The sequence below is a fragment of the Sinocyclocheilus grahami genome, unplaced genomic scaffold (genome assembly GCF_001515645.1).
Source record: "Sinocyclocheilus grahami isolate Dianchi unplaced genomic scaffold, SAMN03320097.WGS_v1.1 scaffold995.1, whole genome shotgun sequence".
Classification (NCBI taxonomy): domain Eukaryota; kingdom Metazoa; phylum Chordata; class Actinopteri; order Cypriniformes; family Cyprinidae; genus Sinocyclocheilus; species Sinocyclocheilus grahami.
The window spans coordinates 1,031,605-1,055,713 of NW_015506174.1; the positions used below are offsets into that span (position 1 = coordinate 1,031,605).

General features: G+C 38.0%; 1 protein-coding gene across 1 annotated transcript in view; it reads right to left on the reverse strand.

Annotated features, from left to right (window-relative positions):
* Positions 1–11,300: 11,300 nt before the first annotated feature.
* LOC107565352 (liprin-beta-2-like) overlaps positions 11,301–24,109 on the reverse strand; it is a 38,335-nt gene continuing 25,526 nt past the window's right edge. Inside the window, exons 8-26 of the mRNA XM_016250565.1 lie at positions 23,918–24,010; positions 23,561–23,672; positions 22,133–22,165; positions 21,635–21,696; positions 21,168–21,243; positions 20,368–20,462; positions 20,209–20,276; positions 20,085–20,127; positions 19,878–19,919; positions 19,530–19,659; positions 18,287–18,419; positions 18,047–18,166; positions 17,790–17,937; positions 17,462–17,573; positions 17,231–17,319; positions 17,008–17,130; positions 16,748–16,873; positions 11,795–11,983; positions 11,301–11,697 (exon numbers count right to left, since the gene is read on the reverse strand). Coding sequence (XP_016106051.1) covers positions 11,494–11,697; positions 11,795–11,983; positions 16,748–16,873; positions 17,008–17,130; positions 17,231–17,319; positions 17,462–17,573; positions 17,790–17,937; positions 18,047–18,166; positions 18,287–18,419; positions 19,530–19,659; positions 19,878–19,919; positions 20,085–20,127; positions 20,209–20,276; positions 20,368–20,462; positions 21,168–21,243; positions 21,635–21,696; positions 22,133–22,165; positions 23,561–23,672; positions 23,918–24,010 — 1,998 coding nt within the window. The 3' untranslated portion in view covers positions 11,301–11,493. The remainder of the gene's footprint in view (positions 11,698–11,794; positions 11,984–16,747; positions 16,874–17,007; positions 17,131–17,230; positions 17,320–17,461; positions 17,574–17,789; positions 17,938–18,046; positions 18,167–18,286; positions 18,420–19,529; positions 19,660–19,877; positions 19,920–20,084; positions 20,128–20,208; positions 20,277–20,367; positions 20,463–21,167; positions 21,244–21,634; positions 21,697–22,132; positions 22,166–23,560; positions 23,673–23,917; positions 24,011–24,109) is intronic.

Here is a 24,109-nt window from a genome sequence, read left to right on the forward strand (position 1 = left end):
TTCTAGTCATATTCATTAATCCTTCATCTATCAAATGACCATCAGCATCATTATCTAGAATATAAGTACAACATGCAGTGCCCACGATAACACACACCTGTTTATCAACACCTGTTGGCCTGGAGCAAAATAATGAGTTGGCTTCTCTGCAGGGAGAGGGAGAGAGAGAGAAACATCACCATTTATACTATTTAAAGTTTTGACCAGGGAATCCACGTAATCCGCGATGATCACCTCCGTGTCACCTGTGGAGAGAGTATCAAAAAGACAGAGAGTGTTTTCTAACACACCTGTTAGGTTGTTAGTAACTGATTGCAATGACATATTGTTCTCTGTGTTTCAGGATGTCAAGTCTTTCCAAGGGGACAAATAAATCGAAGTTAAGAATCGAAAAGGAGTCATCAAAACAACACCAGAAGCAGAATGTATCTGTTAAATTGATATGTCTGTCAAATGCCAACACCAAACTGAAAATAAATCAAAATGAACAAGGAAACCGAATTGTAGAAGTACTTTGAAGGAAATAAAAGATGAAATTCTACATGTTTGTGATATTACTGACCAATATTAGATAATTTTTAGATCACAGTTAAAAGAATGAGTTTAACACAAAGATATGACTGGTCTCACATGGTGAGCTCACAGTATGAGCGCACAGTGAGTGTGCAGTGACCTCATATTGCGACCATCGTATGAGCACAAAGTGAGTGTGCAGTGACCTCACATTGTGACCACAGTATGAGTGCACAGTGCAAGAATCAGTCATACTGTATAAAAAAATACATCTATTACAGATCATTTACATTTGGTTCGAGATATGTTTGACCAATATTAGAGACTTTTTAGATCACAGTTAAAAGAATGAGTTTAACACAATGATATGACAGTGGTCTCACATGGTGAGCTCACAGTATGAGCGCACAGTGAGTGTGCAGTGACCTCACATTGCGACCATTGTATGAACACAGTGAGTGTGCAGTGACCTCACATTGTGACCACAGTATGAGCACAAAGTGAGTGTGCAGTGACCTCACATTGTAACCACAGTATGAGCGCACAGTGAGTGTGCAGTGACCTCACATTGGGAGCATAGTATGAGCACACAGTGAGTGCGCTGTGGTTACACTTTTAGCTCACTGTGACACACACATTGTGACCACACCATGAGAATTGTGTGAGCTCATGGTGACATCATTGTGAGATCAAATTGTTGACTGGGTGGCCAACAGGGTAAATGGTGTATTGCATACAATTATACAAGAACCAGTGCTATTTAATAATATCTGGACATTTTTTACTTTGTTTCTGAGGACGGATTTCTGCTGAGAACATGTCATCAAAGCTGGGCATGAGATCTGTTCGGGTGGCGGAGAGGTTGTTGACTCAAATAATTGAGTTTTTACCACCAGACTACAGACTGTCCTTAAGAGACACATGCTGGGGAGGTGAAGACTTCTGTTTTCCCAGAGCTGAATTTTTCAGCGGATACTACATCTTTGTCGCAAATGGATGATGGGTTGCTATCTTTTACGACACCTCAGCTGGGACTTTTTAGCAATGCGGGAAAGAAAGCTATCTATGTGCTGAGTGTGAAAGTATCAAATCTTCTTCAACTTCAGAGTGTGAGAGAGTCTAAATGGCAAGAGATCTTTGGGTTAAATACCTCCCCTAAAGGCTGCTGGAGGACCCTGTTCAAGCTTCCCATTGAGAAAAGAACTGGAGATTTGCAGTGGAGGATTGTGCATGGTACAATAGCCACAAACAGACACAGAGCACACCTTGACCCACAGGCAGGGGAGGGTTGTCCGTTTTGTGGAGCACTAGCAACAGTTTTTCACTTATTTTTTAATTATGTAAGGTTACAGCCATTATTTTATAAATTGGAGGAGTGGTGCCAGACACTTGGGGAAATTTTTACACCTGCTATGTTTATGTATGGAGCTAAGTACAGTAGAAGTACAAAGGAAAGTCAGGTTTTATTAAATTATCTATTTGGGCAAGCTAAGAAAAAGTTAATTGAACGATAGGGGCTTAATTGATGTTATTTCAATTTTAAAAGGATTAATAAAAATCTTGCATTAAGATTGAGTATAGCTATTACAAGTTGGTGGATAATTTGCAGATGTTCAATTACAAATGGGGAGTAAATCTATGTATTTGTGAATTTGACTGATGATTGTTTGAACATTTATGTCTGAATATTGTCAGTGGTTTTATGTTTATATTTGTATGAGAGTATTTATATATCTATATTGTTTATGTGTGGATAATTTCCCTCCTTTTTTCTTGCTATGTGATGTAGTTTAATGTATAATTTTAATGTTTTGGTAATAAAGAGAAAGTATCAAAAGTAAAGTCAAAAGTCTTTCTCTCTTTCTCTCTCTCTCTCTCTCTTTCATAACTGTATTTAATTAAAAACTGCAAAAACTGCCTCAATCAGTGGCTCAATCCTCCGTTACTATAAGTAAAAACCTGACAAATGTCTTTAAATATATCTGTCACTCATCTTAGTTGATCGCAATCTCACAAACTTCTATTATAATCAGTATATGTCTGTGATTGGCTACAATGCTCATTGCTGCAAAAACGAGTTGTAAATAGAAACCTTTGACACTCTCCATCTGATTCGTCAATATGCTTGTAACGGCCAAAACTATCTATTTGCATGCATCACATTATTGTACAGTGTGCCTTTTAAGAGACTGATCACTTCACTCATAACATGCGTTATGTGGTGATGACATAGAAGGACTATGTGACTGTGTATTGAGAAACACTATAGATGATAAGTTTGCTCTGCCTTCTTGTTATTATTTTGTCTTTGCTTTTATTTATAACACCAAGAAAGAGTTAATCTATCATGTATGAGAGGAGCACGTTGTCATGTACCAGCTATTAAACATGTGGACCGCCAACTCTTTGCCTTCAAGCTGCAATTAATTAGAGTTATCCGGGTCAAAGCGTTACATGCTATTATTAGTTTCAACTGCGTTACATGCTATTATTAGTTTCAACTGAGGGTGCTCCCTCTAGAACACCTGTATGAGCAGTCGTGATTGGGCCAATCACACTGGTTGCCAGGGGTGTGAAGTAACGAATTACAAATACTCATGTTACAGTAATTAAGTAGTTTTTATCAGTAATTGTACTTTTTTGAGTAGTTTAAAAATGGTGCACTTTTACTTTTACTTGAGTACATTTTAAGTGATGTATCGGTACTTTTACTCTGCTATTTTCCTCCGTTTGTGGTCGTTACATGCTTATTTACATTTTATTTTTATCCATCAACGTGATTGGATAGAGAGATAGTAATAGGCCTCCTGACTTTCCTCAAATCAAATTGTGCATAGAAAACTTTAACCGCCAACTGTTTATCATGGCTGCTGGAAGTGCATTCTTCAAGCATCGATTCAGTCGCGTCTTCCTCTTACTTAATATGTTAAGGTAAATTTTGGATTTCTGCTTACTAAATGATTTGTATATATGCTTGTCTATCTACATGGCCTGAAATTTGGTGTGAGGTTGCAGGTATTGCATACAGTGTTAACTCTCGCAAGTGCCACGTTTGGTAAATTCCCACTCACTTATGAGACGCGTGATCTGCGCTGCCTCGTCTCTCCCTCACATAACGTTTTTTATTATTATTATTATTATTATTAATTTTTTTTATCCATTTTGTACAATCCGCTTTCATTTATCAAGTGCACTCGCGTATAAACAATTTTCAAGTTCAACACTTTTTGTTCCATTCAGTTGTGGATGCTGCTGATTCACCGAGACCGCCGCGGCTCAGCAAAGAGACATGCGTGAGTGTGTGTGTGTGTTTTCCTTTGAAAAAGTTTCCCCAGAAATACTTCACTATTTAATGCAGTTTTCTTTGCAAATTGTATTATCATTATGAGCATAACAATTCGAGTAAATGTGTAAAAGGTATGGGATGATGCCATCCTTCTAGAACAATGTGCATTTATGTTAAAGGGGTCATATGATGCTGCTAAAAAGAACATTATTTTGTGTATTTGGTGTAATGAAATGTGTTTATGCGGTTTAAGGTTCAAAAAACACATTATTTTCCACATACTGTACATTATTGTTTCTCGTCTATGCCCCGCCTTTCTGAAACACGTCAATTTTTACAAAGCTCATCAGTCTGAAAAAGCGAGGTGTGCTATGATTTGCCAGCTATCCAGTGACTCACTTTAAATATATAAAATATAAAAACTCTTTAAATAATAAAAAAAAATAAAAAACGTACTGACAGTCTTTGAGTCAGAACAGCTGGCATTGTAGTCTACTCTCCCAGGAACAGGAGTCGGCCTAGAGTGAGCAGAGGCCGGTGGCTAAAATGAGGAACAGCCGGATGGCTAGAGGCGGTGGATTCGACGAAAGAGCGTCCGGCGGGCTTGCGGCAACCACATGTGATGACCCCGGGCTGGACTCCGCTTCGTTCGCGGGGAAAGCCGATCCGGCGATCCACAGCACGAAGTTGTAGTATTTCCTCAGCAACCAGCACGGATCAGCTCCAGGCATGACGAAGCAGATATCATCCTCTTTTGGAAGGCCAAACAAAGTAGTTTCACTTTCACAACATGGCGGCGGCAACAACAATACAACAGCGAGAATAAAAGTTACACCTTCTTTCTTTGTGTGAACATTTGGGCGGCGTTATGCAAATCTTCCCACATAGTGACGTAGATATGTGGGGGCGTGTTAGAAAGAGCCGTTTTAGGTAGGCGTGGCTGACTCTTAACTTTTATAAAGAATATCTCTTTGGATTTGAGACTTTAGTCTTTGCAACTTTACAGATCTTCTTTATGCACCAAGAGCTTGTAACACTCCAAAGAGAAAGGAAAAATTGAAATCGCATCATATGACCCCTTTAAAATTGTAACAAATAATCAAGTTTAGTTATTCTTTTTTCTTTATTGCAAAACGTTAAAACTGGCACCGTTTTGGAGAGAAATGAGCTCTCATTTTAACCCATATCATGGTGTGTAATGCTGAACTATGAGTTTCTTATGGTGTTTGTATTTGCACTGTTCTAAACATTAATATTTTATGTGCAACAACAGCATGCTGTATCAGTGGCCTTACACATGATTTTAAATCTATTTTTTCAAACTTTATGATTTAAATGGGGATGATTGTACTGAGAATAACTTTCATGTTTTCTTCGACTGAATACTGTTTCCGTGATGTTTTGATGCATTTTAAAGAGTTGGCAGTCAAAATTAAAACTACTGGATGATAGATATTCTGCATTCTTTATGACAAACAAGATAATGTGAATTACAGAATGTACAACGTTTTTAAAATGTATAAATTGCGGTGTACAGCGTTTATTATGAGGGGGTAGAATCCACAGCTCAGTACTCACTACTCAATACTTATGAGTACTTTTAAATAGGATACTCTTTTACTCTTACTCGAGTAATTTTTTGGACAAGTAATTTTACTCTACTCACACTACGTTTTTTGGAAGGTAATGGTACTTTTAATTGAGTATATTTTTTCAGTACTCTTTCCACCACTGCTGGTTGCTCATAAATATTTATTTCACAGTTGCACACAGTAATTTTCACACTGATCCCTGTACTTGGCCTGCATTTTATTTGCATTTACAATTCTCACCAGCTCGTCTTGCCATTAGTGTGTATGTATTTTGTGTATATCTTGTATTTCTGGATTACCGTGAGCATTTCTGGATCTGTTGAGTGCTTGTGCAAGTGTGGTAGACTATGATACTGTTTTCATTCTGTTATGTGTCTCATTAACAGACATATGAGCTATTTTCGGGCTAGACAATGGTATGTTTAAACAAAGTTTACAAGTTGGATCATTTCAGGTATGTTAACACAGATGTTTTGATTTTCGGGATAAAAAAGTTATGGTTTATCCCAAGCAGTCTGATTTCATGAGGTTGGAAATTAACATTTATTAATGTGTTCAATAAATGAACATTTATTAATATGTTCAATAAATTAACATTTACTAATACGTTGAATGAATAATAATTAAACTTTTTTTTTTTACATTCCCCCCCCCCCCAAAAAAAGTTCATCTTTTGATTATTGCTGATGCTTCTAGTAATTGTGTGTCTGATTTTTAAAATACAACCTATGTTGGGTTAATTTTAAGCAAGCCATATAGTAATTTGTAAACAATAGTTGATATAAATAAAACTACCAGAAGGTTGGGTTAAATATTTAACCCAACCGCTGGGTCAAAACAACCTAGTCACTGGGTTTGTCCATATTTGACCCAGTGCTGGGTTGTATTTAACCTAGCATTTTAGAGTGTACTGATGCTGAAAAGTGCCCAGGGTTCCTGCTCATCTGCATGAACATTCCATAGTCCTGCTGCAAGAGGACTGCAGATGTGGCCAGTGAAATAAACTGAAATGCCTCTAATGTAAGAGGCCAAAGACAGTGCTACAGGGAGACAGGAATATCATCTTTGCAGTGGTAAACCATGTGTCCCCCAGACGTGCAGTCCATAAGGATAAGATGAATTATAGTATTCAAAGCAGCTGGTGGCCAACCAGATACTGACTGCTACTTCATAAGTCCTTTAGTTTACTTTACTTTTGGTTTGCTTTTTCTCCATTTTGGTCCATTGTTGTTTTAGGGTAAAATAAAATAAATATTCTATAATGAAACCTGCATTATTATTAATAATAATAACTTTGTGTGCAGGATTGTGCTGAATTTAGGCCCTGCAACATGGCTAGTGATTTCACCTGAAATTTTTGACTAGACAGACCACAAAATAATAAAGCTGTACTTTTATGTTGTTCAGTTTGAAGAGTTCATTTTTGTTTAGTAAGATTAGTACAGAATTCCCATTTCCTACAGCCGGACACTATTCTGCTTATTTAAAAAAAAAAAAAATTTTTTTAAAGAAATGTAAATTTTCCCCCAGATGGAGGCAGCATTTCATCACAGCCAAGTGGCAGGGCCTGACTGAATTCAGCACAAGGCTGCACAATGCAGGTTTCATTATAGGATGTTGATTTTCAAAGGCAAAGGACACACACACACTTAGTAGAGATCCAATTCAATAGAGATCAAAATCTGGGCCCAACGCAAAAAGATTAAACTGAACAAAACTAAACATAATGAGGAAATCATAACTTAACAAACATAACACCCCAAATGAGTCACAAAGGAAACTTGTACACAAAAGAACTAGTCCATTACGTACACACAGGCAGTAACACAAAACATACCGTATTGGCCCAAATATATGACGACCCTGATTATAAGACGACCCCCCTTTTTCCGGATGTACCTTTTGAAAAAAAGGCTTTTTAAAAACCAAATCTATTTTTTCTCTGTAAAACACATCTTGTCGTCAATTATTTTCATATTGCATATTTTTCCTATTTTAATTTTTGTTTTGAAAGTATGGTAAAAACTGTAAAAATGTACCAACAATCACATTTACAAAATATACACTTTTTGATATTCCATAAAAAAAAAAAAAAAAACACGTAGCCCATCTGAATTAGGACATTTAGGCTATCCATCTAATAGTAGCCTACCAAAATCTTATTAACAGTAGAAGTTAAATATTACTGTAGTCTTCAAATCTGGGTACTGTCTTACGTTTTAAAATCACAAAGGGAGTTTGGTCCCATCAGGCTAACGTGACAGTCACGACTCATGCAGCTATAAGGTTTTCTTTTTCTTCTGTTTTTACTCGCGATTTTTACAACACGCATTACATTACATATTTCATGGCACACTCGTTTTATGCGTATTTGGCGCCACCTATTGTTGTGGGTGTATTATAGACATGTCAAAGTCTAGACCCTGAATATAAGACGACCACGTTTTTTCAGATGTATTTCCAAGAAAAAAACATTGTCTTATATTCGGATCAATACGGTAATATTTAAACGTGCAATAGGTGATTGTCTTCAGAAAACTTTGTTGTTATGCTGGTTGAAAGTCTCTTCACATCCTGATAGTAATTATTAAGTTAAGTGGTATTAATGTATTTATAGTTTATGACTACAAAATCACTCTATATACAGATGCCCCTAATATTAACATGCTCACAAATGTGTTTTTTTGTTTTGTTTTGTTTTTTGTGATCAGATACCTGCACCACAGATGAATCCTGCTGACTTTCACTTGAGTCTCTTCAAACTGAGAGCGCTGTACCAACATCAGATGTTCAACTAAACTGATATTCTGTGGTAAAACAAGCTCCTTGACTACTGATGATTTTTTTTTTCCCTTCAATCCATGGAAAGAAGCAGCAAAACACTTAAATATCAAGTATGGTTTACTTGTTTCACTTGTTGAACATAATCTGTTTTCAGGAATGACTCAAAGTCTGTTCACATCTCTGTGGTTAGACCAGTGTTAACAACAATGTGTCTTTGACCTTTTTCGATTATACTGTGTTGCAAATAAAATGCAAAAAAATTTATAATAATAATTAAATCTCCTCACATTCTCTCTTACCTGCCTCACGGTCACTTGACTCACAGATGGCCCATTAGGAGACAGCCCTTTGTCTCTCAGGTTTGAATCACCACTAAATATTCATGGACATTGTCACTATCTCTCATAAAGTTGTCTATCAAAAAACATGTCTAACAAAATTTAAATCAATATATTGTTTTATGTGAATGAGTAAGCAGAATGATTTTCACATCATTTTGATGTAAATATTCTAGCCTACACTACTGATTACTCAAAAGTCTTATTCAGAACAATTCAATATGTTTTATAGCCTTAATTCAGCTACATTTTTCCCCAAAACTTACTAACCACGCATAATATTTTTTTTTCTAAAAAATGCAAACATGTAGATCAATCTTGCTCACACATGATTGTAGCACAGTTTGTGCTGAATACAAAAAAAAATACACGTTGAACAATAGTATGTTATAAGTAGCTGAAATAAGTACAAATGTCAGGGCATGTCAAAACATCTCAAGGGCCCCAAAATCACCTCAGACCCCAGAGGGATAAAGGTTGTTTGGTGACAAAAGATGTATCCCTAAGGCCGCTTCCACTGGTTTCTGCTCTCAAGTTGTGGTGTTGCAGTCATTTCTCCTCTCTCTTAAGTCACAAGAGAATGAGAGACTCAACAGGCTTTGTTCTGTAAGGCTGTTGAAGATTTACATTGACCACACTAGTCAGAGTCAGTAGCTTAAATTAAATCAAATCAGTTCATTATTTGTTTTGGTGGCTGGCACAAAGGGCTTGTGGCTACATATAGGATGTTGCATTAGGTAAGGATGTTGCATTGGGTAAGGGACACAATTGAAGATTTTAGTGCCTGAGATGAAGCCACACTCCTAGTACAGTGGGCTTTATCAAATGCTGGCCATACTGCAAGATTTTTGTTTTGTGGAAATTGCCAACAAAGCCCAAAATCAGTGCTTGTTCATGTGTGTGACAATTGTGTAGTGTGTTATCAAAGATGCAATCTAAGAAAACTGCTGTGTTACCGATGCCTGAGATATTTAGCATGCTAAACATCTCAACCTGTCGGCGATTCAGGGTCCTGCAGTGTTAATGTTTTGACTAAAATTTACATTGGTGATGACCTACAGCCAATGAGAGAGCACGATACAGGGCAAGGGAAAGTTCAGGGTGTGGAGTAAAGAACGGCAACAAAATATCAGCATGCATGCCTTTTGTAAGGAACCATATCTCCTTCATATTCTTTTTTTTTCTTGTTTGCTGCAAACCAGCATACAGTACAGACAACTTGTATCGCAATTTTCTTGGGGTATACAATTTCTAACAGGAAGAAATCCACCCTCACACAAGAATTCCTGTCTTACGCTTGATCTTACATTATTTCCTGCATCACTTCTCGCTGGGACTCTGCACACTTTTATCACATTTTCGATAATAATTAAGATATGGATTTGACTCCTGATTCTAATCCAGGTTTTATCTGTTTGAACAGTAGTCAGTTCATATCTTGTGTCCATTTGTGTTGAGGCAAGGGCTAGCTTCCCATAGTTTCAGCTGCTGATGCAGCATAGAGTGAACCTGTAAAAGTAAACTTATCTGATATCCAGTCAATGTTTTGTTCTAACCACCCTTGTCTTTAAAACACTCAAGGTTCAAGGATACGTGTGGACAGTGTCCAAGGTAGTTTGTTTTGTTGCTAGTTTTTCTATAGATTCATGCTCAATTGGTTCTGTTTATGAAATTAATCGGTGTTTTTGAATGAATCGGTTGGCCAAGATATTTAATTCATTAACACAGCCAGCTACTACTGTAATTTTGTAGCTTACAGAAAAGTCGCTGAAAAATCGTTGTCACTGAATCGGGAATGAGATGTTCCATCATAAAGCACTGGTGACACTGTGCCTTGAGGGTTGGTGTCAGCTCCCTCAGCCTATGAATTGGTGTGTTTCTATCAGGGATGCATTGATCCAAAACCAAGTATTGTTACTGGTTCAACACTACCCTTTTTTGTTGGGTAAAAGTCAGATGGGATCGATTAAAATCCAACATTACGTTACCTATTGTTGTTACTGTCAAGCTCAAAAAATAACAAACATTATAAAAGCACATTAGAAGGTTTACTGCATTGTATTCCAAGTCTTCTGAATCACTATGTAGGTATGTGTGTGTGTGTGTGTGTATTTGTCCTTATTTACAATGAAGTGGTGTGTAGATATTATAAACTGATCAAATAAAAAAAATAAAAAAAACCTGCTATCAGCAGATACTAGACATTGCTGTATCGGACATAAAAAAGTGGTACTGAGCCATTCCTAGTTTCTATAGGGCTTTAGAGAAACTCCACATCTGGGGGGTGTTCCCATAGCATCACTGAGTGACACATCTTGTTCCCTATTCGGAGAGCCAGGGTTATATAAGCAACAGACCAATTTCTTGTTAATTTAGTCACTAGAATTTTAACATTGCATTAATCATTTGTTCCTGTGTATTCAGAATGGAACAGTATTCTAAAGTGTTACTGGTCTATCTTATAATGCATAATTTCAATATGGCATATTGTGTTTTACTCCAGTGTTTTCAAAGGGTCTGTTCATGTAATGAAAGAGAGAGAAAAGAAAATAAACAGTTTATTGGTCATTTAAAAAAAATAATAATTCCTTGCCAGGGATACTTTCATTAAATGTAATAAAATCAGGAAACTCAAATCAACTTGTCAAGGTGAAATTTCAGAATTGGAACTACCTAAAGACAGACAGACAGACAACAATAACAACAACAATATCAATAATAATGATAATGATAATACTAATGATAATAATAATAATAATAATGATAATTTCCAATGTTAAGAGCCCATGGTCAGTAATTTCCAGAATTTCCAGATGATGCACTGAAGAATCAGTTCTGGGCTTTTCCTGATTGATGGTGTTAATGCTGAAGTTCTTCAGGCAGCAGGTTGGACTTACTTCAGTGCTGGCAGTTTATGGTGTTACTGGCAGTAAGCACTGCATTGTTTGGCTAAGAATGGCTAAACTGAAGAAGCAATGAATCATTTCTTAGACCCAACCTTCTCCAGTCTGTCTGAGTCTCTGGCCAGGTTGGGGCTGATGCCCCTGAAGCTTCCATAAGTCCGCTTTGGTGTCCCACTCAGGGCTGGTGGGGTCCCTGTATCCATGGGGCAGATATAATCTGCTGATTCATCCACTTTGAGCTTTCTTAGTTGTCGGAAATTAGTAAAACCAAGCTTCGTTGGCTAAGACACAGAAATGAATAACAATACAACATGACAAAAATTATACTTGGAACTTTTATGTAGCATGAAATAGATTATTTTGTTTGGAATATCATACCCTGACTTTGGCAGTGGTGGTAAGTGGTGCATGCCCACTGGCATTGGCAAACTCCTGTTTCTCCTGCTGGGCCTGAGGCCCCACCAGTGAGTTAAAGTTAGTGGTGAGGTGGCGTCTGAGGAGGGTTTTCTGGGGAGGGATGTTGAGCAACATGGCCAAGGTCTCTGACTGAAAGCGAGGCTCCAGGATCTGATATGGAAATACAAACAACTTAAAGGGATATTTCACCCCAAATAGTCATGCTATTTTTTGTAATGTTACAGCTAAAGTAAAATCAGTTTAACATGATCAACTCAAAACAGATAAACAACTTAAAATAGATAAAATACCATGAATAAAATCTCACTACTATGTGACACTGAAATAAGCATCCAAAAAAAATAAATCTAACATTGTCAGCCCTTTTGTAAATATCATAAAGGAGTCGAGGAGCAGCCTTTCAGCAGAAAATTAGGCAATCAAAAATGTTCCCTTCCTATGAGTAATATTGTGTATTTGTTTTCAGTCCTGCAATAAATTGCCTGCATGTGTTTCTGGGTCTAAAAATGATGGAGCAGGTCACGCAAATCCACTTAGTGCTAAACTATGTGCATCTGTTTTCACACCTCTCAGTAGTGCACAGACAAAAGTAAGCAGAAACAAGCCTGCGGTGGGGCACACAAAACCTAAGCATTTCAAGAGTGCTAATATAACGGTCCAACAGCCTTGAGACTTCTCATTGTGTCATTCCACTTGTCTGTGTTTGCATGTTCCAAAATAACTCTTAGTCTGCATTAGTAACAAGGATTTTTTAGTGACTTTTCTGTAGGTTACAAAATTACAGCACAATTGTCTGTTACCAGTGTTGTAAATACTGTCGCTGTATAAGCTTCCCCATGGGCAACGCAATACACGTGAATTTGTTGACTAATCTAACGGAACCGGCGAATGCAGAAAACTTGTTTGTCAACCATGTCTAGTTTTATGCTCGAGTTTAGCCTAGTTTTTATTCTTGCATAGTTCGTATGTAGCATTGTTTGCAAAGGGTGTAATTTGTACAATATAATAAAATGTTGTCCGCGCAATCATGTAACCATAATGTCCATAATAGCCTATACATAGGTCATTGCCATACGTTTATAAGGCTGTAAAGTAACATAGACTCTTTATTTGAATAATCGTTCAGATGTGAAGTAGACTGGGGAATTCATTTTTGGATCTTGGGTGTCGAAACGACAGCCAATATCAGAAAACTATTCACTATTTAGCTTCATCTGACAAAACCCTCTGGTTTCTTTGCTGGCTCTGCCATGGCGTTGGTTTTGAGACTTGCATATTAGATTGTTTCTTCTTAAGTTAGCTGTTGGCTAACTCCACCCAGGCTACGAGTAAAATATGTGACGTATGCCGTAAAGCAGGTCGCACTCTTCCGCTGGCAGGGGATGGGCGGGGCTATGTGTACCGACTCGAAAACTAAACTTACAGTGTGGTTGTAGCCGATAGGAGGCTGCACAGATAGCAGTGGCAGTAAAATTTGTCTGGTTAAGAGTTCTCCCTTTCTGAAACGCGTCGATTTTTACAAAGCTCATCAGTCTGAAATGTTATGCCCCTTACCATACTTTGATGCCGTGTCCCGGCGCGATGAGACACCACCAATAAAACCCATTACAAACTAGGCATTTGTTGCATGGGGACATAATTACTGATTATTATGACTTATACTGTCTTTTTACGCGTTGCGTATCGCGCTGCGTAAACATAAAACCATGTCTGCATTTGTGATCGGAGAAACAAACAACAAGCGCTACTCTACACTGCTCAAAACTCGCGTTTGAATCGTCAGTGGCAAATTCTTTAAATATAAAAAACGTACTTACAGGCTGTGAGTCAAAAGCACCAGACTGTCCTTGCAAAGTGAGGAACTGCCCCACTTTATAGAAACATCCTTTGTGCACAGATGCATTGTAGGCTACTTTGCAGGTTCAGAAAACAGTCCTCCATAAAACGTACTGCACACTTCTGAATATTTGGGTTGAACTGTTCTGGAACAGTGTTGTAAATACAACTTAACCACTGATTTCTAGTTGTGTCCTCTTTTGGAAGGCCAAACAAAGTAGTTTTGGCGGGCTTGAGTGAGCGGAGGCCGGCGGGCTTGAGAACGTTGTGGCCAGTGGGCTTGAGGCAACCACATGTGATGACCCCGGGCTGGACTCCGCTTCGTCCACGGTGAAAGCTGATCTGGCGATCCACAGCGCGAAGTTGATGTATTTCCTCAGAGACCAGCACGGATCAGCTCTAGGCATGACGAAGCGGATATCATCCTCTTTTGGAAGGCCAAACAAAGTAGTTTCACTTTCACAACGAAACACACAGTGTCTCCACGACAGGGCGCCAACGGCAACAACAATACTGCAGCGAGAATAAAAGTTACGCCTTCTTTCTTTGTGTGAACATTTGGGTGGTGTTATGCAAATCTTCCCACAGAGTGACGTAGACATGTGGGGGCGTGTTTAAACGAGGCGTTTTAGGAGGGCGTGGACAAGTCGTAACTTTTATAAAGAATATCTCTTTGGGTTTGAGACTTTAGTCTTTGCAACTTTAGGGATTTTATCTATGCACGAACAGCTTGTAACACTCCAAAAAGAAAGGACAATTTGAAATTGCATCATATGACCCCTTTAACTTTCCAGACCAGCAGTGTAGCCCTGGATATTCATCTTCTTGGCTCTGCCTAGGTCTCCACCTCTCCAGAATCCGCCTCTTTCTGTCACCCCACTGGTTCGAGCTGGCATAACCATCAAGTCTGTGGCCCCTTCCACTGCCAGCTTCTTCGTGGCCTCTTCTCTTCTCACAGAGCTGGCAGTGGCAGAGACCACCAAGGACAGCTCTTTGGTGGTTTCTGCCACTGCCAACTCTGTGGCATCAGTGTGGACTCTTTCATATGGGGATCCTAGTCCTCCTTCCTTCCTCCCTAGAGTCATCATCACCCCCTCCCACCACCCAGGTTTTTTTTACAATGCCTAGCAGGATGGGAATGTACTGTTAGTGTTTCTTGGAGTTTTAATTTGTATAAGCTTGTTCTTGTTTCCTGTGTTCGCGCTTTTCATTTGTCACCACAGGGACCCATTGAGCTATCTGATTTCTCACACCTGTTCCTTGTTTTACACCCTTATCAATTCGACTATGTCCTGCCCTCTCTTTCAGTTCAGTTCTTTGTCTTGTATTGTTTGCACTGCCATGTGGTTTGATTATCTTTTTTGTTTTGTTTAATAAAATAGCTGCGTTTATACCATCCTCTTTGTCCTATTTCCCTCCTAGTTGTAATGGCTGGACAAATCAGACACATTATATTTAACAAATAATCCAAAAGACCCCTCACCCAATAACTGGACAGGGTACCAAGATCTGTGAAGCCATAACTAACAACCAGAGGCAGAACAGGCCTCTGGTTATAATAGCAGCAAGGATAGATTAAAAGTTTAAGACAGGTTTTATGGCCCAATGGAATTCACGAAAGTTTTTACTCGCTTAATTCACTTCAAAACAGACACATACTGCCCATGGAAAAGGACTTATTTCAATAATTCATAGCCAAACCATTCTATGAATGAACATGAATATCCCCAGGTTATTATGTGTATTATTAATGTTCTTGTATATTTTCTTTTGTGTTGTATACTGTTCTATGCATACTTTATGAACAAGCCATGTTGCAACTTTTCACTTGGGAGAAAACTCTTCAGAATTTTACTGAGTCAGAATAACATTTTTGGTGTCCTGGAAGAACGTGATCGCTATTCCAATACCATCGGAACTTCAAATCATCAAGACTTTCATCCAAGACTGCATCCAGATGCTCGTTTTAATGGCCAAGGCAATGAAAGTATTGTTCATTTAACTAAATTAAACAGAGGTTTAGTATAAGCTGTAGACTTCTTGGTAAAAAGGCACTGGTGGTCCCTTCAGATGGTTAAACTGACTTGTAACTGTCCATTCCTCCCCCTGCTTGATTTTGGTTTATTCAGTAATTTTCACTTTTCCATAAACCCATGTATGCATCATTGTATATGTTTGTTTAGACTAGTTATGTAAGGGTGACCATACATGCCATTTTCCCAGGACGCGTCCTGGCCAGGATTTCTATATTGCCTAAATAACATTGGATTTGTTTGCATGTGCAGATCGATCGGTGTATGACATCAAAATACCTCGAGAGCATTTTGAAAGCGTAAGGAACCATCTTTATGGTATTTTGATGTCATACAACGATCGGTCTGCACACGCAAACAAAGCCAAAACCTAGATATTTTAGGCAATATAGAAATCCTGGCCAGGACGCGTCCTGGGAAAATGGCACGTATGGTCACCCTAAGTTATGTGTTTGTGATTTAGTTAATAAAACTTTGTGCACAATACATGAGTTCTCCAGTTCTGATTCTGCTTGCAGATCAATGTCACTTAAATGATTCCTGATCTTGCTACATGCTCTAATGCATTAATACTGCAAGAAAGTTAATTTCTGTGGCTACAAAAATAACTTCTCTTAGTTGATATGAAATTACACTGAATGTTCGCTGTACAAACAGATTAGTTGACTGTAATATTAATTATTCTACAGTTACAGTTACATCTGGCAGCTGAGATAAATAAGTATAACTAAATATAATTAATTGTAATTATTTATATACATGTCCCTTTTGAGCTAATTCACTACATAGCCCTAGTTCCAAATGTTGTTCATTTGGATAGGACAAGTTTCTGAGTACTAAATAAAGTGTTCCCTCAGTTTTTAACCAATAAATGTCAAAAAAGGTTTTTACCCTCAATGTAGAGACTGCAGTATATTATAAATTATTTAACTTGCTGGATTGGACAATCCTGTTATCTACATGACATATATAGTATATTTAATGTATGGGAATATTTCAACCTCATTAGCAGTAGTACTTTAATGACCAGTGAAAGCTGACTCACAATTAGGCCTCCATGAACGCCACTGCCTCTAAGGTTTGGAGCATATTCAGCCAAATCCACCGACCTCAACCACTCCATCACACGATGGTTGGACCACTGCACCACCTCAGATGGAGATGTCTTATTCTGCAAAAATAAATAAATAAATAAACTGAAATATAGTCTTTCTGTGTTCCAAGTTTTGTCCTTTGTGGAGATGTGAGTATCCTATATAATTCTGAAGTTGAAATGGTGAGTTTTTAATCTGCAATTTGTCTTACTTCATCCCCTGGCCTGCGTCTCAGGCAGTTTGGGTTAAACTTGTTAACGTGGAGGACATGGATGGCACATTTAATGCTCAGATGATGGAGCTGACTGGTGACTTTCAAGAACAAGAGATCATTCTGTGAGAAAAGAACATCAGTTTCTAAAGGGTAAAAATATGTGAATTTAAAAAATAGTGTTACACGACATTTTTAAAATAGAGGCAACTTTTGGTCTTACCACTGTTAGGTACTGTAGCATGCGGCCATCAACCTTGCTTTCATAGAACTGATCTTTGTACTGTGGTAAACCGACGTCATCAAGCCAACCTAGAGATGGAAAATAGGGTATAGTGGAAACACATTCATTTATTTCAACACTGTCATAGTGTCAATCTTTTATTTTCTTTTTGCATAGCAAGCACTTGTATTTCCTTCAAATCTAGCTATTTTTTTTATTAGTAGTACATACGTGTAACCCAGATGTGATCCAGTTCTGAAGATTTCTCCATCGTCTTGTAACTAAAAGCTCTGAGAGACAATTGCAGCTTTTTTCTGTGCAGAGGATGTTTAATACAAATCTCCTGTTGAAAACAGTGTATAAGAGTCATGGGAACTGTACTGTTTCAGTAAGACTTTCATGCAGAAAAGTATATTTTTGTGGTTTATAAAAAAAAATAAACTATGGTTGATCATTTTACATCATGCAGCGTACATTCTTACTAATATAGCCCATAGTGACAGACCAACATAGACAGTAACATAACCAAAATATAAAATTATATAAATAAAAATTAAACCTTCTCAAGCTCCTGCGGAGTGGCAGAGAGGAGGGTTTGTCCGCTGTTCACCCACTGACGTGCCAAACTGACATACTGCCCCAAACCAATGTCCTCCAGCCAACCACACACCTGCTCAGTCGTCCACTTAGAGAAAGGTGTGTGTGCACTAATGATGACAAGATAATATCATCAGAGCAATAACAGTTATTTATCTGTATTGTCCTTTCAAAGTCTATTGCACCTCTGGCCCTGTCTGTTTATGAAGGAAACTTTACCGGGATGAGCGTCCAGAATCAGGGGTCTGTGTTAGCCGAGGCCCAGCTGTGGCCCTGAACCCTCCTCTCTTGAACTGAGTGGGCTCAATGTCATCTGACAGCACACCTGTCCTCTTCATCCTCAATACAAACACATCCTGTCAGATGCTTGTTTTTCATTGGTTTTACACAGAAACAGGGAATATGCAATTAACTGTAGCATTTTCATAATTTAATTGCCCCTGGTCATAATCAACTCACTTTCCCCAAAGTTTGCGTATGCTGCTATTTTTGACGTTTTCTTGTAACACAGGAGACTGCTGTCCAGAATCAACTCCAGAAGACACTGAAGAAAGGTCAGAATTGGTCATGTCCTTCATTTTCTCTGCAATTCCTTTGGGGGACAATAATAATAATAATAATAAAGTTATTACTTATTGCTGAATGGCAAGTACCATAAACCAGCAACAGATGAGTGAGTCAGCAACAATACTACAGCGAGAATAAAAGTTACGCCTTCTTTCTTTGCGTGAACATTTGGGTGGCGTTATGCAAATCTTCCCACATCGTGACATAGACATGTGGGGGCGTGTTAGAACGAGCCCTTTTTAGGTAGGCGTGGTTGACTCTTAAATTTTATAAAGAATATCTCTTTGGATTTGAGACTTTAGTCTTTGCAACTTTACAGGTCTTTATGCACCAAGAGCTTGTAACACTTCAAAGAGAAAGGAAAAATTTAAATCGCATCATATGACCCCTTTAATGAAATGAAAGCAGCTGTGCTAATGGAGACTAACAGAGCAGGTTTTCATAGGCCTGTCTCCAGTCTCCCTGCTTGTCAAAGCATGTTTGGGCATCTGGCAATGATTTGCCTCCCTTCAGTCAAGCTTCAGTTACAGAGTGGGTCCTGAAGAGGTGGGGCCCACATGATAGATCTGGTTCCTGATGGAGACCCTTTCATTATAGTCCATCAAAGGCACAGGGTTTTAGGAATGGTAGAAGTGGTTTTACTCCTAAAATAGTGTGGACGAAATATACATCCTAGTCACAAAAAAGATTTCACCAGAGATGGGTGGGTATGCCCAGAGAGATCAAACACACAAATAAACAGGGAATCAAGATACTTGTTCTAATAATATACAGAAATATACCTCTGCCATTTGCAATTGGACTATTATTTGAGTTGTACAGACTTTTTTTTTTAGAAAGGTAAATCCTTTCTAATTTCAGATTTATAGTACCAACTCTGATAAAAGTTGCATAAAAAGTACAAATGGTTGGTCACTTCACATGTCATTCAGATTGACTTTTCTAATTCAGTTCTTGGCTAGAACAAGCTCCAATATGGACAAGACTTTATGCCAATAGTCAAATTATGCAAGATTACCTGCTCTCTGAAAATTACCTCCATCTTCAAAAGGTAAATACTAAATTATTACGATAGGCTAAAAAAAATCAGCAGTGTTTTAAACATAGGACAAGATACTATGAAAGGATCTCATACTAAGGTTGATGTCTTCATCCTTGTTCTCTGGTGTCCTCTGGTCTGATGTGTCACTTGCCTCACTCTCTCCCTTCTCTGGGTAACTCAACACTGTTGGGTGTGTCGGATGTTTGTTATCAGCTGGTCGAGTCTATAAAAATGGGTGAGAAGTGAAGTGTAGGTAATGCTGGCTGCTGCAGACATGTTTAATACATGTTTAATCTTCAAAAGCCTCCTATTATAGCATCAGCATTAAACCACTGCCAATAACAACATGGCCATGATTTCAGTTATGCTGACATATTTAATTTAGAAGATTAAGAGTAAATATGATGACAGATTAATAACTTAAAACGATTGTTTCTATACCTCCTCTGAAAGAACATGATCTACCAGTTTCCCATCCACAACCTAAAAAAAAAAAATCGAGTGAATCACTAGATTGAATCTTGGCATGTCAAGATCATTTTAGTATTTTATAAACTCTGTGTAAACCACACACACAAACCATAAAGAAATAATTCTGTATCAACAGCTATCAACTGTAAATAAATTAGACTGGTTGTTTGGTCAAACCTTTTGTGCTGAGCTGCCTTCAAAGTCTTCCATACTGATGGACCTGAGGAAAACAACATTAATAGTTATATGTGACATATATTCTACTGTTTGAAATGAGGTTTGCATGTACAGATGCTGTTACCTGGGGTTTGCAACTTTCTGAGAAGAAACTGAAGAAAACAGCAGAGGAGATGAGCTACTAAAGGTCAACTTTATCAAAGACAAAAAATAATAAGATCAGAAATGGTTCAGGAAATGTAAATGTCAGCAGCCACTCATACTCATGAACCTACACACACACCTCAGCATGAGCTTTATGTGTAAAAGTCTTCATCTTTACAGTCCCATTCTGTTTTCCATCTTCGCTGCTTATCTGTGCTGATTTGTCTTCTGGGTCTGAGGAAGGCACCATTTACATATAATTAAGCTATACTCTAGTTAAAAATCTAGATTAAAGTGATTATTACATTTTGAATATGGATATTTTTCTTACAAAAACGCATCGATTCGCTACAGGAGGCCTTTGTTCACCCCCCGGAGCCATGTGAGGCACTTTTTATTATGGATGCATGCACTTTATTTCACTTCTTTTGGACTGATGAACTGTAACACCCGCTGACTGCCATTAAACAGCTTGTACATTTTTTAAATAACTCAGATTGGATTCATCTGAAAGTAATAAGTCATATACGCCTAGGATGGCTTGAGGGTGAGTAAATAATGGGCTAATTTTCATTTTTGGGTGAACTATCTCTTTAAGCTAAGCCCGTATGTGAAACCAGGCCATCAGGTATACCAGTTTAGTATACTAAATGTACAATTGCAGGGTATTTTTATTAAGTACAATAAATCCAACAAACAATGCACTCTTCATTTAATGATTTCTACCTGATCAGCAAAAGGTTATCACTTGACTTTGAATAAAAAATAAGCTTGTCAGAAAAAACTCTGTTATGCACATTTTTTAATGCATGATTATAGTGCCCTTTTTGTATTTTAAATATTTTCTGGCAAATCTCTATAAAATGGTTTCGATGGATATATGACCATTGACTATATGATAAAACAGGTTAATAATAGGTAAATAGTTTAAGAATTTACCTTGAACTAAAGTCATAATGTCATTAATTTGTCTGCACTTGCTGAGGAGGAGAGTGAGCTCTTCTATTCGACGATCCTGGAGAGAGAAAAAATAAATAACACCGAATAATAAATGTGATCAAATGGCACACAAGGCAATCTCTGCCACAGGTACTGCAAATCCAAGTATTTGGCACATGTCTGGGGAAACTGGTTCTGGCTTCAGTTCCACAGATATTCTACACACTTAAGTCCATAAACACAGGGCAGTGTGAGGAACAAAGGGTCCAGTGTGCTCAAAATTACTCTTGCTCACCCTGAGAACATGGTGACAGATTACAATCAGAGAGTTGACACAAGTGAACTATAATTTGGAATTTCCAGATGTTTTTTTTTCTATTAGTGGCCATAACAATTATGGATTATATGTGTTTATTTATATTTTTTCTTTTAACGTTTAAAGTTAAAACAAATTAAAATAAAAATACCTTTTCATAATTTGCTGAAATAAGTGATTCCATTCCTGTCTTCAGCCTTTGTAGCTCCTGATCTGTTAACAGACAAAAAAAAAAGAAAGAAAGAAATAAACAATTTATGGGACAGCCATGCACAAAATACATATTCAAGATCTGCAAGATTGTTTACAGTGTCTAGTAACTACAGTCTAGAATTTAATAAACCTCACACATGTTTAAGATCTACTACCCTGAACATAATTAAAGTATACAGACATGGAAAACAGGAATTACACTGATCTTACTTTTCCAAGGAAAGCCAAGTGGAGCAATAAATGGTTATGACTTCATTTTAGAGTCACCAGTTCACAAGACACTTACACAGGCATGAGTTTATGGGGTCACATAAAACAATGAAACAAGTGAGAACTTACACAATCAAATGCAGAAATGGGTTTTATGTATGCAGATGAATTCTGCATTAATCTTTCTAGCAATTTATGTGAAGTTGTGTAATAAAAACAAGCTTACGTTTGGTGTTGAGTCTCCTTCTGTATATCTCCTCTAATGGTGATTGAATGGTAGTAAGGAAAAAGAACCATTGTTAGCTACCACACTACACAGCATACACATACGGCAATTATTAATACCTGCTGTCAACATTAGTGATTGACTGATATGTATTTTTCAAAGGCTAATGCCAAAATCTAAAGAGCAAGGGAGCTAATGGCCAGTGTAATGCAGATACAATTTAAAGGCTAAGTGTGTAATTTCAGTGCCACTATAACAGCACAAAAGGGAATTACAAGAATAATGACAATGTGCTCCCGAAATCGTGTGCTGTCAGTGTATGCACTATATTTGATGAAGAACTTACTTCACGGCCATTAATAAAGTATGTTCAATAAAGTCTGCAACATCAGCCATGCTTTTCAGAACCGTGGCTGAAGCAGTAAGTCGCTTAGATATGTTTTGCCTACTATTTTATGAATACTGCATTTTTGGACATACTACCCATACTGCTATTCAGACATAGTTCTGTATGTAACTAACAACATCCGGATGCAAAACTGCATGCAAAACTGAGTGGAATGCATGCATTCCCTGAACTCTCTCACTGTCTGTCATTAGTCAGACAAACAACTGATTTGACAACAGCAGAACTAATACTTTTGCTACTTAGCCAAGTGCACACAGTTATGAATAAATGAACGATGCATTTATATAGTGCTTTATTGTGTATTGCTGTACATCAAACGCATTTTACAATCATGCTGGGGGGGGGGGTCTGGTGGTGATTGAGTCTCTCCTCAATCACCACCAGATGCGACGGTAGCCACAGTACAACGGCGCCAGTGCGCTCACCACACACCAGCTACAGGGGGAGAGGAGAGAGAGTCATAGAGCCAATTAAGTGGGAGGGGATTATTAGGAGGCCATGATTGATAAGGGCCAGTGGCGGCAATTTGGCCAGGACACTGGGGTTACACCCCTACTCATTACGAGAAGTGCCATGGGATTTTTAATAACCACAGAGAGTCAGGACCTTGGTTTAACATCTCATCTGAAAGACGGTGCTTTTTTACAGTATAGTGTCCCCATCACTATACTGGGGCATTAGGACCCACACAGACCACAGGGTGAGCACCCCCTGCTGGCCTCACTAAAACCTCTTCCAACAGCAACCTAGTTTTCCGAGGAGGTCTCCCATCCAGGTACTGACCAGACTCAACCCTGCTTAGCGTCAGTGGGCAACCAGTCTTGGGCTGCAGGGTGATAAGGCTGTGGCACAAATGATCTCAAATGGAGAAATATCAGCCTATCACTAATTAACATGCATTAACATGCACAACTAATTAGACACAGCTGTGAAAAATACAAAGAGCTAAATTGCCTTTAACATTAGTATTGACTGCATCAGGCCAGGCCTTTAGATGGATTTGAGAGAGAAAGCAGTACCTCTTTCTGCGCTGTCTACAGACACTGGAGCTCTGGAGAGCAGTTGAGCCTGTAGACTCTCTATCTCAGAGTTCTTACAGCTCAACAGCTGCTGTAAACTCATGATCTCTGCCTGAGAGAGTAGAAACACTTCATTATTATTTAGCCAAAAATGTACAAATGAATGAATTAAAATTATTTGCATTAATAGCAAGCCATAAGACATGTTTACAGGAGTATTAAAAGGACATTATAGAGAGCAAACACATTGCTACATTGACCACAGTTGATCACAACATGAGCTACATTAGAATATTGTCTGTGAACAACAACTTTGGGACAATTTATGCCTTCACAATAACATTTGTGTTGCAGTACCTGTGTCACCTTGAGCTTCTGCTCGTAATGCATCTTCTCCTGTTCCAGCTCGTCAACTCGATGCTTGAGCATCTTGAGCTCCTGAAGCAGGTTCTGTGTAATAATGCACACACCAATAATGAATAATGTTATATGGGAATAAATAATGTTCCCATGTTAAAAAGAAAACTGCAAAATTATATATATATATAT